The following is a 17,728-nucleotide window of genomic DNA, read 5'->3' as shown; positions in this document are numbered from 1 at the left end:
TTTTTGCTTTATATATTTTTTTCTTTTCTGTTTCCCTTTTCCTGCCTTCCTGTGGGTACCTGATTTTTTTCTTATTTTTTACTGTTCTGTTTTGCCTTGTCTATTGTGTTTTTAAATATATCACTTCGTATATATTTTTTGTTGCTCAATGGATTACAGTATACATATATAACATCAGTTGACTAGTATCAACAGTTTGACACTTCTAGTGAAATGTAAGAACTTTACAGCCACTTAGGTATTTAGCTTACTGCTTTATAATTTATTTTCTTAAATAATTCCTTTACATACATTGACAACCATGTCAGATAATATAATTTTGCTTTCAGCCATCTCACATTTTTAAAACTCAAGGATAGCCTATTATATTTACCCAAATGTTTACCCATTCTGTTCTTCATTCCTCATCTTCCAAGTTTCATTCTATTATTTCCTTACTTTGAAAAACTTTCTTCAGCAATTCTTTTTTAAAAATTAATACTTCACTTTTTTTTTTTTTTTTTGAGACGGAGTCTTGCTCTGTCGCCCAGGCTGGAGTGCAGTGGCGCGATCTCGGCTCACTGCAAGCTCCGCCTCCCGGGTTCACGCCATTCTCCTGCCTCAGCCTCCCGAGTAGCTGGGACTACAGGCACCCGCTACCACGCCCGGCTAATTTTTTTGTATTTTTACTAGAGACGGGGTTTCACCGTGTTAGCCAGGATGGTCTCGATCTCCTGACCTCATGATCTGCCCGCCTCGGCCTCCCAAAGTGCTGGGATTACAGGCGTGAGCCACCGCGCCCAGCCAATACTTCACTTTTTAGAGCAGTTTTAGGTTTACAGAAAAATTGAGCAAAAGGTACAGAGGTCCCATAATCCCCTTTACCCCCTCCCACCAGTTTTTTTAAATTAACATCTTGTATTATGGATTATATTTGTTACAATTAATGAGCCAATTTTGATACTTCATTATTAAAGTCCGTAGTTTACATAGGGTTCACTCTTTGTGTTGTACATTTTGACACATGTATATGTATCCACTATCACCGTATCAGAGAACACTTTCACTGCCCTAAAAAATCCTCTGTGCTCTACCTATTCTTCCCTCCCTACCCCTGAGTCCCAGGCAACCACTCTATGTGGTTTGCCTTTCCAGAATGTCATATATTTGGAGTCATAAAGTGTGTAGGCTTTTCAGATTGGCTTCTTTCACCTGGCAGTGTGCATTTAAGGTTACTTCATGTCTTTTTATGGCTTGATAACTTTTTTTTATTGCTCATTAATATCCCATTGTATAGATGTAACAGTTTATCCATTCATCTATTGAAGGACATCTTAGTTGCTTTCAAGTTTTGACAATTATGAGTAAAGCTGCTATACACATTTATGTGCAGGTTTTCCTGTGGGCATATTTTCAACTCATTTGGATAAATACCAAGGAGTGTAATTGCTGGATCATATGGTAGGTGTGTATTTCTCTAAGAAACTGCCCAACTGTCTTCCCAAGTTGTTTTTGCATTTCCATCAGCAGTGAGTAAGAGTTCCTGCTGCTCCACATCCTCATCAGTATTTGGCATTTTCAGGGTCTTAGACTTCAGCTATTCTAATGAATATAGTGGCATCTCCTTTAAATTCATCCCTCATGTATGATCTTAGATATCTTTTCATATGTTTATTTACTAATTGTGTTATCTTTGGTGAGTTGCCTAGTTCCCCCCCGCCACCCCTGAATTTGAACACTGGGTTGTTTTCTGTTGAGTTTTAAGTTTTCTGTATGTTTTTGATTGCCAATCCTTTATGTTTTGCAAATATTTCCTGTCTGTGGCTTTTTATTCTAACAGTGTCTTTCACAGAACTGAGGTTTTTACTATGAAAGTTCAACTTACCAATTTTTTTTCTTCATGGACCGTACTTTTTACGTTGTAGATAAAAAGTCATTACCAAACCCAAGGTCACCTAGATTGTCTCCTATGTCATCTTCAAGGAATTTTATAATTTTGCATTTGGAAAGGCCTAACTTTCCAAATAAATTGATAATTCTTAATTTTTGTTTTCTGACCTACTTATGTTGCCATCAAAGAACTCACTCTGCATAACTTCAGTTCTTTAAAATTTGTTGGAATTTGCCTTATGGCCCAGGGAATAGCCAAATGTTGTAAATATTTTATGTGCTTGAAAAGTATGTATATGCTGAAATTGTTTGCAGAGTGTCCTATATATTCCCATTATGTTAAACTATTTCATTAAAATTTTCTATTCTTTTCCTGATTGTATCTATTCTTCCTATCAAATACTGAGAGATGTGCTGAAGTCTCATGCTATGATTTTAATTATTTTTTCGTATATTTCTGCCAACTTTTAGTTGAGGCCATATAGTTAAATATGCTAGGTTATTGCTAGAATATATATTTAAGTTACTCCATCTTCCTGATTAGATGAAACGTTCATCACTATGTAGGCACCCACTTTATCCCTAGTGATACCTTTTACCCTAAAGACCACTTTATGTAACATTGATAGAGCTCCATTTAGTGAACGTTGTGATGTTCTGCCCTGACCCCCCATCAGGACTGAAGGACTTTTTGCTTTAGGTGCTGGGAATGCAACTGGATGACAGCCTTCACCCATCAACCCTCTATGGGAATTGTCCTGAGCTGAAGGGAGCCACTTTATCCAAGACCACTCTCTTTTCCTGGGGATAGCCTGCCTCTCATATCTGGTCAGAGCAGGGTTATAAAGGTCCAGCCCCTTGCCAATGCTGCTTTCTCTCTCCACTCTCCTCTGGGATTCCAGTTAAATCCCTACATTCTCCAGGTCTCCTCTCTCCATGCTTCCTTATGGGTAGAATCTTCTAGCCTCTCTTCCCGTTCCCCAATATCTCTTTTAACTCTTACCTAATCTGGTATTAAATGCAGTTCCATAATTTCTAGGTTTTTTTCTTCTACTACACAGCTGTGTAGTTCCGTTCTGGCTTTATCTCCGTCAACAGCAATGGTAAGTACTTTAATGTCTATACCTAATGATTCTAGTATACAGAGTCCCTGTGTTTGTTTTTTTCTGGATCACAATGCCATGTCTTAGTGTTTACTGAAACTTTGACAATTTGCTTTTAGAAGTAACAGAAGTCTTAGTTCTGATGATGCTGGTTTCTTTCAGAGACAGGATGTGTTTTCTTCTTCCAGGACTTTAATATACTAAAAACTCAGAAAGCAAAGCTTTAGATCTTTCAGATTCATACTCCCACAGGAGAATAAGCCCTTTAGGGACCAAATCCATGAGAAGTGTTATTAATGGTACTAAACACTGACCTGGATTATTTTTTAGCACTGCAAGTCCACCAAGTAGCTCTGCCTCTCTGGTACTTGCCAAAGCCTAGGAAAAATGCATCAGTGATTTCAGATAGGGGATGGAGCAAATAGGAGGATGCATCCTGCTACTTCCAGGGATGGTATTCCTTACCTCTTTCCTCTTCCATCACTAGCTTGAGTGAAAATCCAGGAAAGAAGGCTTTGAGTGGTGTATTCTAAGATAGAGGTAGCTGATTGCTGTTTCCTATCACATAGCTAGGTGTATCTTAGCTGCAAGAGATGCTGGAAACTAAGCCTCAAACATCTTAAGGTTTTATAGAAGGTGTTATAGGCAGAAATCTAAGATGTCCCCCAATATCCCTCCCTGATACTACATCCATAATTCTTTTATATTGCATGGCAAAGGAATTTAGCAGATGTAATTAAGGTCCCAAATCATTTGATTTTGAGTTAGTGTCATAAGGGACTTATCTCATGAGTCTAACCTAATTATGTAAGTTATTTAAAAGCAGAGTTTTCTCCCGCTGGTAGCCCAGGAGGGAGTCAAACAGATTCCAAGTGAGAAAAGGAGTTAACATGCCATTGCTGCTTTGAAGATGGAAGGAGCCTGTGGCGAGGATATGAAGGGCCTCTAGAAGCTGTGAGCAGCCCCCAGCTCACAGCCAGCAAGCAAACAAGGACCTCAGCTCAGCAACAGCAAGGACGTGAATCCTGCCAATAACAGAAATGAGCTTGAAAGAAGACACCAAGCTCCAGGTAAGAAAGCAGCCAGCCAACACTTAGAGCCTTGTGAAACTCTAAGCAGAGAACCCACCCATGCTATTCTAGACTTCTGACTACAGAACTGTGAGATATTAAATGGGTATTGTTTTATGCCACTAAGTGTGTGGCAATTTGTTATGCAGCAAAAAAAAACTAATGTCAAGGAAGTCATTTTTTTACTTCTACCAAGGTTCACAAGGTGGTAAAATTTCACAAACACAAGGGTTCAGATACGAGGTGACCAAATGAATGGTAGAATATGCTCCAGGGGATAAGGGAACTGTGCACTATGTCAGATAAGCGATTTAGTCCTGCAGGTTTATGCCAACTACGAGAAGAAACAGCATGACCCATCTCCTAAAAATGTTCTAGTCTTCTAGGGCAGCTGATGCCAGCATGTACCCAAAGAGAAAAGATTAGTCCTCTGAAATGTTAGCTACAGATACCTTTTAAATAGAGCTCTGATTTGGCCAAAAATCCAGGAAACTGTATACTTAACTGAAAACAACCTAGAGTAAAATAAATCACACCAGCACAAAAGGACAAGTATCTACAAAATCTTTATAAATTCACATATTTTTCTGAAAGTGTACAAGCAGTCTCAATTTACTGGGACAAAAATGAACATTTTTGTTCTTTAGTAATGAAGTCAATGTACAATTCAGAGCAGGTGTTCATAGAAACAACTAGGTTTGAAAAAACTGTAAGACAATTCACAGTTGAAATCAAACACTGTGAATGTGTTAAATACTTGCCATATAACAACACTTTAATACACAGCATTGATCTTGCTAAATAAGGCTATGATTCATAAGATGCATGTATTTCCAAAGCTGTTTAACATTCTTATAAATTAATTCACAGGATTCAAATAGTTGCTTTTTAGCTTCAACTGGGTATTAGCAAAAATAATACAAAATGATCCCCGTGCAAGCACAAATTTACCTTCCTTCCTAAATAAAACATGACAGATTATATTACAACTTGTTAGCCTCTCCTTTAAAAAGTCTGTGACATTATTAAAGAGGTGACGGAATGCTTGTTTTGTTTTGCAGAGACGGAATGCTTGTTTTGCAAACCCCAACACATCTTTCACTGTGGACCATTGCTATTACTTCATTACCACAGTTGCTCAGATCTCAAGGTACTCACGGTCTGAAATATATTTTACAATTAGAAGGTATGCACAGGTCAAAAAGAGCAATCCAAGGGTTAGAAGTCCCCAGTGCCCCACACTGGCTCACTGCCAAGGTGACAGGGTGCAGGCTGTGTGAGCCAGGCACACTTACCCCTCAGCTGGGCTTCTGTAGCTTTACAATTTGGATAACTAGTTAGCGGACAGTAGTTGGGACATGTCACATACAGATTTGAGTCCTCCAATAATGTACACTTTGCCAGGTTTTATCCCTTTGTTAAAGCAAATAGAACAGAGAGGGAATATAGCTGCCAGTAAAAATCATTTCCCCCCTCTTAATCTCCCATCCTTCATCTCCATGAAACCGACTATTAAGATAACCTTTCTCTCTCTCTGCACTAGTGGAAAAAGTAAAGTTCTACAGAAACTCACAGTTAAGAGGGACTCTGAATACAGCAAGTTAAGGCTTTTAGTGCAAATAGAATGAATTCCCACTAAGGTCAAAAGGTTTCAATTGGGTACCATGCTGACTTCTTGATATCTTTTAAGGCCTAATTTTCCCTTCCTTGAGATTACTGGAGTGTGTTCCAGCTAATTTCTATTTGGAAACGAGTTGGAACAGCTGAAAACTAGGTATTATTGAAGGCAAAGCAGCCTCACGTCAGTTTTTTATCAGCTCATTTGGGAAGTTTTTTTTTTTTTTTTTTTTAATTAATTAGAAAGTAGGCTGGGCACGGTGGCTCATGCCTATAATCCCAGCACTTGGGGAGGCCGAGGATCTCCTCCCTGATGGATCACTTGAGGGCAGGAGTTAAGAGACCATCCTGGCCAACATGGTGAAACCCTGTCTCTACTAAAAATACAAAAAGTAGCTGGGCGTGGTGGCATACTCTTACAATCCCAGCTACTTGGGAGGCTGAGGCAGGAGAATCACTTGAACCCAGGAAGCAGAGGTTGCAGTGGGCCAAGATCACACCACTATACTCCAGCCTGGGCGACAGAGGTGGGGGAAAAAAGTAGGACCCCTGTCCTATATTCAGGTTTTTCTCACATATATGAACCCATCTAAATTCTACGTTGTTAAAGGTAGCTTAGGTTAATTAGTCTATACTTATTTAAGACCAATATGGGGTGAGATGGATTTTTTAAAAAAATCCTAAAGTAAGGCTTTCTACTTTCCTTCTAATGAGGAAAAAGGTGACAAAAATTCAAGTGTCAATGTCCCTTTCCTGGGAAGAGGTTTAGAAAAACAACAGCTCACCTTCTGAACTCTACCAGTTCCTTTTGAAGTTAACGAAGCATTAGAATCAGATGTAAAAAAAGAAAAAAAAAGGCAGGGAAATATTTACAAAACTGGACATTCTTTACAGATATAAAATCTTGCTAATACTGGGAGAACCATACAAGGATGTATAAAGAGAGACAGTCACCTTAGTAATGCAAGGATAGAGAAAACCAGGATATAATATAGTGTTTTTTATTGCCAGAACATGGTGAAACTAGGAGGAGCAGAGATGACCTGATCCCTGAAGTGAACTGCTCAGCTATTCTGTGTACCTCAGGAGGTCTGCAAGTGTGTGGTTAGGTAAAAACTGAGCTGTGCAAACTCACTGTATCCAAGCTCTTCTCATGAGAGAGCAGAACAACCTGGCAAGCTTAAAGGCAAGTGTTTTCGTTCTTTTAATTAAATAGCCTGTGACAAAATTAACAATAAAACTAGCCCAGAACCAACCAGCCCGGTAAGTGTCGTGCAAATCTTGCAGTAACAAAAGACCATCCGAGAGACTACACGTTGGTCTCCAGTCCTAGCAAGCGTCCCATTCTCTCCACATTCTTATCAATTGTAGCTTGACATGTTATCTCCTTGGCACATTCCATAGGAAACCAGCCTCTTTCTCCATCTCGTAGTCGTTCCCCCTCATACCAGCCTGTGAAAAAGAACAGAGTCCACACCAAACAACAAGTATTTGGAGTGTGCCAGGCTCCAAGGATATGAAAAAGCTGAGAGGCAGCATCCCTCCCCAGGCTAAGTGCTACGGTGAGAAGAGAAAGTGGGACAGGGAAAGCTTTCGAGGGGGAATGAATGACATGGCAGGGAAAGAACGTGAGCAGAGGCCCTGAAGTGAGAAGGCTGAGAGTATTTGAACCTGGGCTGAGCTGGGAAAGGAGATGCTTTGGGTAAAGGATAGCAGGAAGAATGGTATTTTTGAAAGGACGAATATTTAGAGATAAGAACTAGGTCACTGGGGGACTGGGGAAAAAAGAAAACGTCATGGTTTAGCCTTAGAGATGAGAAGACAGTACATATATGTGATCTCAAACATTAACATGTCAAGATTTGGAATATGGGCAATGATGACAAAATGACACTCCTCGGGTCTATAGCACTCTGCATCCTGGACCACGAGTGTCCCATAAGAACGCTCCCACTCACCATCGCTGACACGTTGATAGATGAGGACGACGTCAGCCACCTGCAGGGAGAGTTCATCTGGCTGCTTAGCAGTAAATGACCTAACGATTTCCACCTGGGTCAGTGCTGAGGCCGAAAGAGGACATACTAAGTTTCCAGTAGCAGAGAAAAAACATGTGCAATCCAATAATGTACACTTACTTATTTTTCTCTGCAATTCAGGGCCAGCATTGAGAGAAACAAGTTGGGCTTCTAATAAAAAGCAGAACATCTTTTCTAGCAACTCCCTTGCTTGGCTATAAGCTTTAGAATTTTAGAAGCTCAGATTTGAGAGGCCTTTTATGATGCATGAATCCCCTCAATAACAGGTTGATCAGGAGTCATTAGTCATGTCACACAATGGAACAGAAAACAGCCACTCTGCATTAGGGAAACTGAGACATGAAAGAGTTGCTGATGTGCCAAGGCCATGCAAAATCTGCAACACACACAGTTCTCCTGGCTCTCATCAGAGTGTCTCCCCATCCCAACAGCAGCACATGAAAGTTTCCAAAAAAAAGTTTAGAAATAAAATGAGCTCCAACCAAAAGCTGAGAAGTCATGTTAGACCTCCTCAGAAATGCTGACATGTGGCCGGGCACGGTGGCTCACGCCTGTAATCCCAGCACTTTGGGAGGCCGAGGCAGGCGGATCACGAGGTCAGGAGATTGGGAACATCCTGGCTAACACGGTGAAACCCTGTCTCTACTAAAAATACAAAAAATTAGTCGGGCATGGTGGCGAGCGCCTGTAGTCTCAGCTACTTGGGAGGCTGAGGCAGGAGAATGGTATGAACCCAGGAGACGGAGCTTGCAGTGAGCTGAGATAGCGCCACTGCACTCCAGCCTGGGCGACAGAGCGAGACTCCATCTCAAAACAAACAAACAAAATGCTGACATGTGACTTCTTAATTTGCTTTTTAATACAAAGCTTGATTTCCGGGAACTTTCAAACCAGTCATTTTGGCTTTTAATCTAAGCTTAAAGCTATAATTTTTGAGTGTTCCAGGATAACAATGTTTTGTTCTAATTCTTTGGATTTGACCTTGCAACTGTAATAATCTAAGAAACTACAGCATCAAAGTTAGGAAGCTAATAGGCATACAACACCCCCCTTCACTGCGCCAGTTTCTAATTCTCTAGAATAGTGAAACACACTTTCTTAGACGGTCAAAAAGAATTCTTAGGTAATTTTCTTTTAGATTAAAAATACTTTTCAGCTTAAATCCAGACTGTCAATATGTAGAAGGTTTAAACATGATCAACTGTTGCCCACTGATAATAGCTAAAAATTTAAGGGCTTTACAGTTCAAGTAGGGCTTTTAACATAGATTATTTAACTTAATCTTCACAATAACCCCATGTTGTATATAATGGTGTAACTGACTTGCAGATGGTTAAATAGGCTCTGCAATGCTAAGCAATGATTTGACACGTTTACACAACAAAGAAATGCACCTTGGATTTGAATTCAGACCCCCTGACTTCCAAAGCAAGGATCATACATTTTTGGTGTAAAGCAGAAGGAAGCCCTGGAGGAAACTTAGGCAAGTATTGTGGTAATATAACTCGTTAGTAACCCGGCGTCCAGCAGGGGGCAGAGCCCATCCATGTTCCCAAGTGGGCTTCCCCTTGAGAGAACTTACAGGTTCGGTCTGCAGGCGGCTTCCCGCTGCTGTGTCCCAGGGCAGTTATCCAGCGGGCTCGCTCGCTCCTAAAACAGAGGGCAGATCCAACTGAGAAACTCAAGGTGTAAAAACACAGAATGGAGTGTTTTCTAGGCAGCCAATGCAAAGGCATTCCCAGAAAACAAGAGATTCTCCAGAGAGGTATGGTAAAACAGGGTGAGAGTAGTTGAAAAGTGATAAGGTGGAAAGTCTAAAATAAGCAGGAGACTAGTCATCATTGTCAAAAGAGTCTGAATGAACTTGGCTCATTATTGATTAAAAGGAACTTCTCATATGACAGTTTAAAAGTTAATAAGGAGCTGATTACACGAACACATTATAACCCCAAAAGGTATTTAGCATACCCATAATTTGATGTTTAACATTTCAAAAGCAGTTAAGTTTCATTTTTTAAAAATCCTACTAATTTCTCTGCTTCCTCCCCACTTCCCTTCCCACACACTCAAACCTTTCCGTAAACTTGAGAAACTTGACATATTTAGTTGTCTCATCCCTCATACAACTAATTTTGCCAAATATGAGTCTTACTGAAATAGAAATTCTTTGGCCACTTTTACACTGTTCCCAAATGCTTAAAATGGTTTAATGAGCACAGGAAAAATGACCAATACTTTTAATATAGTATTAAGCTATAATTACATAAAAATAATTATTCAACTAAAGGATCAAAAGTTTCAGATAAGCAAGCACTTCTCTACATAATGCAGTCACCCTGGTTTTTTATTTTGAGCACCAAGTATTAAAATTACAATTAATTAAATACTGCCCCGCCACACACATACTTTTAACTCTCTTATGTATTTATTAAACACATGCTACATGTCAGACACTGCACTCAACATCCACTATTCCATGTAATCCTCTCAAAAGCCCATCTGAAGGATGCTAAGATCAGACAGAAGTTCAGAGGCAAGCAATTCAAACCAAAGTCAGTTTCTACTGTGCCACTCTACATTCTTAAGAAAAAATGCCTTCATGACCAACACCTGGGGAAAAAAACTCTTCTCTCATAGCAGCCTGAATCTACAGACGCTTGTCGCTGTCACCCCACCTTCATCCCCATATGCATCCTTCCAACCCAGGCAGAGAGGATGACTTACCGCATTGGAACATAGCACCCTTGCCCCAGCCTTTCCTATTCCTTCCCTGTTTTTACCTAGATAAGCCCACTCATTATTGCCATTAAAATTTCTTAACATACATAACATAAACTGAGTTAATCATAAGCGTGTACAGCTCTGTGTTTACTTACCAAGACACAGATGCACCAGGCATTTCCATTCTGACCCTTTCCAGTCAATAACCTCTGTCCAAAGGTGACTGCTCTTCTGTTTTCCATTACCATGGAATTTCTATTACCATGCTTCTTTTGTACTTTTTGCAAATGAAATCCTTTAGTATGTATGCTTTTGTATTTGGCTTCTTTTGCTCAACATATATCCACTCAATGCTGAAAACACAAGGCTCACTTCCTCCAGTGGGGGCTCCTCTGATACATAAACCAATCCTTCCATCCCCATCCCAGTCTGATAATCCTGTTTCTAGGGCACCCCTCTGCACAATTCTATTATACTGCTGGTCAACATAAAAGCAGGTAGCTTATCCATTTGGTTCACTGCATTATCTCTACAACATTGCCCAACACATAACAGGGGCTCAGTATACGTCTGCTAATGAATGAATTATATAACTCATCACATATTGAGCCCAATCATTTACTGACTCATCTGCTTCTCTTACCAGGCTATAAACTCCAGAATGGCAGGAATTGGGCCTTGTTCTAAATAATATTCTGAAGCACGTATGTGTCAGGTATGGTACTAAACAATTGCAAGTATCATCTAATCTAATTTTTACAACAATCTTGAAAAGAAAATATTACCAAAATTATTTCTATTTTTTCAGAGGACAAAGCAAGTCTGGTATGTTAAGCACCTAACCCAGGCAGTCTGAAATCAAAGAGGTGGTGTTACGCAGCAGGTGTTTACAAAATAATGATGGAAGGCAGGAAGGGTGGAAACTGTGGTGTCTTGAAAGACAGGCATTTTCAAAGATTAAGATGAGGCTGGGCCTTGGTCAAGATGGTGTGTCAAGTAGTAATATGCACAATTTATATAGAAGCCAAGGCTCCTGTCTTGCTTTTAAAACCTCTCTCTCTCTCTCTCTCTCTAATACAGGACAAAGGGCTTTACAATAGTTCTGTAAGAAAGAAGCAAAGCACAACTTCATGTAAAATAATTCCCAGGCAAACACTTGTATCTTTGCTATGATGTCTTTATTGGGAATAAGATCTATTTTTTACACAGGCTCAAGTGGAATTTGCAAAGTACAAAGCCAATCGAAAACAAAATACCTCATGAATAGAAGTGTTGCTCACCAAGAGAAATCTAAAATGATCCATTTGTGTCTCTCTATGCCATACTGAAACAAATTATACATAGCCTATACTGCTGTCTTCTGGAGCAATTTAGAGCAACTTGGAGCCAGTGAGGCAGATCTTCCTGTACACAGACACCATCTCTGGCACTGAGTGGCCAGTATCAGCAGTGGCTTTGCCCTACAGCCAGTTTCCAGAAGTCCAGATGAAATCTTTCACTTCTGTGGCATGCTGCCTGGATGCTAATAGCATTTCTTAGACATGGCCGCCCCTCACAGGGACTCCAGAGGATAGAACAAGACACTCCTTGTTGCTATCAATAAAAGGAGCAGCTTTTTGAAACTTTCAATTGAGTGAGTCCCACCCCCCCTCTTAGATGCTGTCAAATCCACAGGACTTCCCCTGGGGCTTTCAAGAGTCTGCCAAGAGGCCGGGCGGGGCGGCTCACACTTGTAATCCCGGCACTTTTGGAGGCCGAGGCAGGGATCACCTGAGGTCGGGAGTTCGAGACCAGCCTGACCAACATGGAGAAACCCCATCTCTGCTAAAAATACAAAATTAGCTGGGCGTGGTGGTGCACGCCTGTAATCCCAGCTACTCAGGAGGCTGAGGCAGGAGAATTGCTTGAACCTGGGAGGCGGAGGTTGCGGTGAGCCAAGAGTGCACCACTGCACTCCAGCCTAGGCGACAAGAGCAAAACTCCATCTCAAAAAAAAAGAAAAAAAAAAAGAGCCTGCTAAGGAGCTCCCCCAGCTATGAAGCAGAAAGTACTACATCTCTAAAGCAGGAACTAAGTTGTTATAAGATGGATTCTAGGGACAGGAAAAACAGGGCATAGACTTACCCACGATTAAATTTAGACATGAAGTCTAGGGCTCACTCACAGACATCTATTTTCTCCAGGGACATATCGATATAAAACAATTGAGATGAATTCACAATCTACCACACAGCCAGTTCACAGACTTTTCCCTTTGCACAAAGTGACAAGAGTAAGCAATGCTGCACTGAAGCCCATCTGCGGCATGTCAACTTTCAAGACTCGCCTTACCACTCCTTCCTCCACCCACATTCACTTTGCACAGGCCCTGGGCTAGCTTGGAGAGGTGCACAGCAAATACACTGGAGTCTCTTGCTTTTTACCGCCCTCAGTATGAGGGAACACACAGAGCAGAAAACACTCACAAAATCCAATACAGCATGCAGTGTGCTGAAATGGAACACTCTACCAAAACATTTGACCTACGTAGAGAAAGAAGATGAAATTGAAAAGAGACTCCTTTAACTTAAATGTCTATAAATGTAGTCTTTTCATAACCCTCAAGTTCTCCATGCATGGCATGAAATGATGTTTCTACAGTTTCCTATCAGCTATGGTAGCACCTTGTCCTGTCTCATATAATTCATTATGCACAGTAGGTTTAAACTTAATTGCATGAAGGTCAAAGATACAGCAAAGTCTCACTTCTTATGGAATACCAGGCATCAGCTACAAAACATAGATACATACTGAGAAAGTAGGAAGTAGGCTTTGAAATCACAGAGACAGGGCTGCAGGTGAGGCTGCACAGAACAGAACATTGGCTGAGGACTCCATCACTAACAGGGTTTTCCTGATTTCTCAATAGAAAAAAAGAGCCCTTAGTTGCTCTTTAACCTTCCTTTTATCCCTCCCAAAGTGGCATTTGACCAGTTACCTTTTGTGTTTCTTTTTACAGCCTACACATTTACCTGTGGTTCCTTTTGAATTCTCTAAAGTCCTTCGAACCTTTGTAAAGAATAGGATTGTGAAGATAGTTGTTTGTTCATTCCCTCACAAACTCAATTCAACTAGATTAGTTCAGAAAACTGATCCATGAAAGAAAGCCCATAGCGTGAAAAAAAGTCATTAAACATGCTGAGACCAGGCCTTAAAAAACTAGATATCAGTTCAATTTGCCAAATTTTAAAAAATCTAACTGAAGCAAAATAATATCCCTAGCCCACTAAGAGTTCTAAAATTTAGATTTTTGTCACATGCTATATAGTTAAATCAATTATTTCTTGTTTATCATATTACATTAGCTCAGACCTAAAAAATCTGGTCCAGAATCCTTCAGTTAACCTGAAGCAGGTCAATGATGTTTTCCTGCTGATAAAAGACCTCTTGTCCTATTGGGGTTGGTGATGAGGACCACATTAAGATCAGATCCTTTGACAGGCACTAGATAAATGTAAGATTATGACTGGACTTAGAATTTAGATTTAACAAGGAAAAAAATGCTATACCCTACAATAAATAAAATGTTTCCATGTATACTGTCTTTATGTTGTGATTTTTCTAAAAGGATGAAGTATATGACTATGTCAGAGATACTATTTACAATTTTATTCCATTCCTTGTACTTCCTGTTGTTAATTAAATCATTAACAGAAGCAGGAAAAGCTCAAAGACTCCCTGCAAACAATGCCCCTTTATCAGGAGGCCCAGGAATTGGTGTCTGGATGGTTGACAGCACCAACCACATTCATTATGCTTCTAGCTCTGTGAGGGAGAAATTTTGAGAAGGATATTTGATTATGGGCTAAGGTCATCATATCCTATAACTGACATATAATGAGTGAGGAAAGTTTGTGTTCATCACTGAACATGTCCTAGATGTTTCATGACGGTATACACTACACCCAAATGACATCTAAATTTTACTACAAATGCAGGAAGCCAAGGACTCCACTTGCCACAGCCTGTTGTGTGTGCCAGCTGCAGCTGTCTGTGCTTCATTTTAATGAAGGCAGACAAAGGGGGCTCTCTGGCTCCCACATTCCTCTTGAAAGGCCCAGAGGGAAAAAAGAATGACAGTGGTAAAACATTCTTCCTTTGTCCTTTTATAAAGGGTAGGCTTTTGTATTTTTCACAGACTATTGTCTCATTGACGATACCATGACTTAGGGCCTGTCATGGACAAACAGATATAACACAGTATACATGACTTCGACGTACATCCTAAAAAACATTTGACTGAATCCTTAATAGCAAAAAATTGAAAAACAAGTAAAATTTGGGAAAAACTTGCTCCAGCAGTAACAAAAAGGGCAGTAAATAGAGACAGGAAGCAGTTTTTCTCCACACCTGGTTACTCTTCTACCTTGTCTCAGATAGAGAAAAGCTAGTTATAATAATTATGGGTCAATCCCAAAAATATTTATTGGGAACCTACTCGCTACGTACAAAGCAAGGAAAGGACAAAACTAGAGCTGAGCTTAGGGATTAGTGATAAAACTACTGTATTGATGGGAGAGGAGAATGGCTAGGAGGCCATTGGGGTAGTTCAAAAGCCATGTGGTTGACCTAGGAAGGAGGCAGTGGAATGGAAAGATGGGGAAAGATGAAATAGACTTTTACACAGGAAGAACTGGCAGGTGATGGATCTGTTCTGACACAGAAGCATCAAAAACAGCACCAAGTCTCCAGACTGGATAACGCAAAAGAGTGTCAATAGTACCATTTACAGAAATGTGTGTGTCGGGGAAAGCCACGGGCAGTGTTGATGTTTGGTTTTGGACAGGCTGCATTTCTGAAGAGACAGAGAAGAGGAATGGTCATAGGTGTGAGAGGCAAACTAAGAGCATAGATAAGAGGCTGAGAAAAACATAATCTCAAAAAAAGGGTTAGCATGAAAGAGCTGGATGGTCAATAAAACTAAATGATACTAGAGGTAAAGAAAGGAAGATTGGACTGCTGGGTGTGAAACTAGGAAGCCTGTTAATCTGATGGAGAGGCCTCAACAGGGTGCCAGAGGAAGAAGTCACGCCAAGGTTGATTAAGAAACAACTTAACTAGCTAACAACTCACTGCACGTACCCCTACCTTGATTAAGAAACAACTCAAGCTAGCAGCTCACGCCAGCAGCTCACGCCAAAAATCTAAATGTCATCGATTCCTCTCTTCCACTTACTGCCACCTCAACTCATCCAGTCCATCAGTTGGTCCTGTTGTTTTTGTCTCCAAAATATAACATTTCTATCTCCTCTTACATATCACGGTCCAAGCCAACATCGGGACTCCCCTCGACTACTCCAACAGGATTAGGGTTAGGGTTCTTATTGTTTGCCCCACTGAAACTTCCGTCCCCAGGGCCCCTGTTGTTCCTGGAACTTCCTGCTATGGCTTATGTGGTTCTAAATCAGTGTTTCTCGAGATATCTCTGGTAGAGAACCAGTCTCCACCCCTTGAATCCATTGCAGACCAAGCATTTTTAGAAATACAGTAAAAATAAATTAATTGTTAAAATAATCACAAGTTTTGATGCCTCAGAAATGTCAAACTGCTTCCTACATACCAGGCTGGTAACTACTTGAGGACTGATGGCCCACAGACAGCACTGGGGTAGCTCTGAAGACAAACTGGACTTTGTTGCCCATTGACTGCCACCCTCTCCCTGGTTTATTCTGCTCCAGCCACATTCTCCATGTTCAAGCCAAGTTTGAGAACACTAAACTCGTTTCCTTAGAGGTTTTGCACTTGCTGTTCCCTTTGGCTGAAACATTCTGACTCTGCATTTTCCTAAGGGTTGACTCCTCCTTTTCACTCAAGGCTCAAATATCACCTCTTAAGAGAGGTCTTTCTGCACCACCTAAGTTGGAGTACATAGCCTCACCACCCCCCAATTAGCACTCACTCCGGATCACATCACCAGCTTTAGGGTCTTCACTGCACTTACCACTACCTGAAATGATCCTTTATTTTTAACTGGATCAAGAAGAAATACTTTCCCATCATCCTAGCTCATTGCAGACCATTTGCCCAGGCAGACTGGCCAAAGCTCCCTTCCATCCAAAGTCACCCTTCCTAAGAGCAGGAAGCCCAAGGGGATCGGTTCTTCACTTGGATATAAGCCTAACAGCAGAGATCTGATCTCTGTATGGTTCACTGCTACATCCCAGCACTGAGAATAACACTTGATGGGAAGTAGGTGCCTGACAAAAATCCACTGAATTAATTAATCTGGAGAAATGAAGGCCACTCTCTTGAGAAGTTCTGTAAAGGAAAGGAAGGATGTAGCAGGAGGCTGGGAGTTTGGAGTCATACAGTGGAGGGTGGGTAAGACAGAAAACATGAGGGGAAAAGTGAACTAATGAGTGGCACACACAGCGAGCACTGGGCATTCTCAGGATGAGACTGCAGTGTGCAGTACTGAGAGGTTCCTCAGCAGAGGAAAGGCTTGACATGGGCCCTAAGAGGAGCTATCTGGCCATCTGAGGAGGCCTGAAGAGGGCATTCCAGGAAGTATGAAAAACACAGGCAAAGGAACAAAAAAGGAAGTTTAACATGGAAAATAATTTTGGGGATGCAATATCTATTTAGCATTTTATCATAAAATATTCTAATCCATATGATATCCTAAATTTAACATCTAGGTTTCCACAATCTTTTTTCCTTTTTAAAGCCTATGGATTGAGGCCGGGCACAATGGCTCACGCCTGTAATCCTGGCACTTTTGGAAGCTGAGGCAGGCAAATCACTTGAGGTCAGGAGTTTTGAGACCAGCCTGGCCAACATGGTGAAACCCCGTCTCTACTAACAATAAAAAAATTAGCCAAGCATGGTGATAAGCACCTGTAATCCCAGCTCTTTGAGAGGCTGAGGCAGGAGAATCACTTGAACCCGTGAAGGGGAGGTTGCAGTGAGCCGAGATCGTGCCACTGCACTCCAGCCCCGGCGAGAGTGAAACTCTGTCTTAATAAAATAAAATAAAAAATAATAAAGTCTTTGGACTTAAAAAATTCTATATTTTAGTAGTTTCTCACAGTTAATAGTGACTGACTTCCTGGAGGTTTCCTTCCAAATCCAGAACAAGCCAAACTGAGCAGCAAAGTGGGAGTGGAACAGCCTACTGGTTGGCAGCTTCTCCGTAAAAAGAATAAAATTTGTTACTAGAAAGACTGCTAGACTGTCAGGAAGGCCAGATTCTAGTTCCAGCTTTGGCAATAACTCACTTCCTGTATGGCCTTTGTGAGTCACTTCACATGGGGGAAGAAAATGAGAGAGT

At 40.8% G+C, this 17,728-nt stretch overlaps 1 protein-coding gene across 2 annotated transcripts in view; it reads right to left on the bottom strand.

Moving 5' to 3' along the window:
* Nucleotides 1-4,592: 4,592 nt before the first annotated feature.
* The window catches only part of ARHGEF26 (Rho guanine nucleotide exchange factor 26), a 139,264-nt gene continuing 126,128 nt past the window's right edge, over nt 4,593-17,728 (bottom strand). Inside the window, exons 13-15 of one of the 2 annotated variants that reach the window (XM_003826445.7) lie at nt 9,281-9,348; nt 7,618-7,722; nt 4,593-7,111 (exon numbers count right to left, since the gene is read on the bottom strand). In XM_003826445.7, coding sequence (XP_003826493.2) covers nt 6,969-7,111; nt 7,618-7,722; nt 9,281-9,348 — 316 coding nt within the window. In that variant the 3' untranslated portion in view covers nt 4,593-6,968. The remainder of the gene's footprint in view (nt 7,112-7,617; nt 7,723-9,280; nt 9,349-17,728) is intronic. The other variant, XM_003826447.5, reaches the window with a different exon arrangement.

Source organism: Pan paniscus, chromosome 2 (genome assembly GCF_029289425.2).
Source record: "Pan paniscus chromosome 2, NHGRI_mPanPan1-v2.0_pri, whole genome shotgun sequence".
Classification (NCBI taxonomy): Eukaryota; Metazoa; Chordata; class Mammalia; order Primates; family Hominidae; genus Pan; species Pan paniscus.
This window is presented reverse-complemented; position numbering and strand designations above follow the sequence as displayed.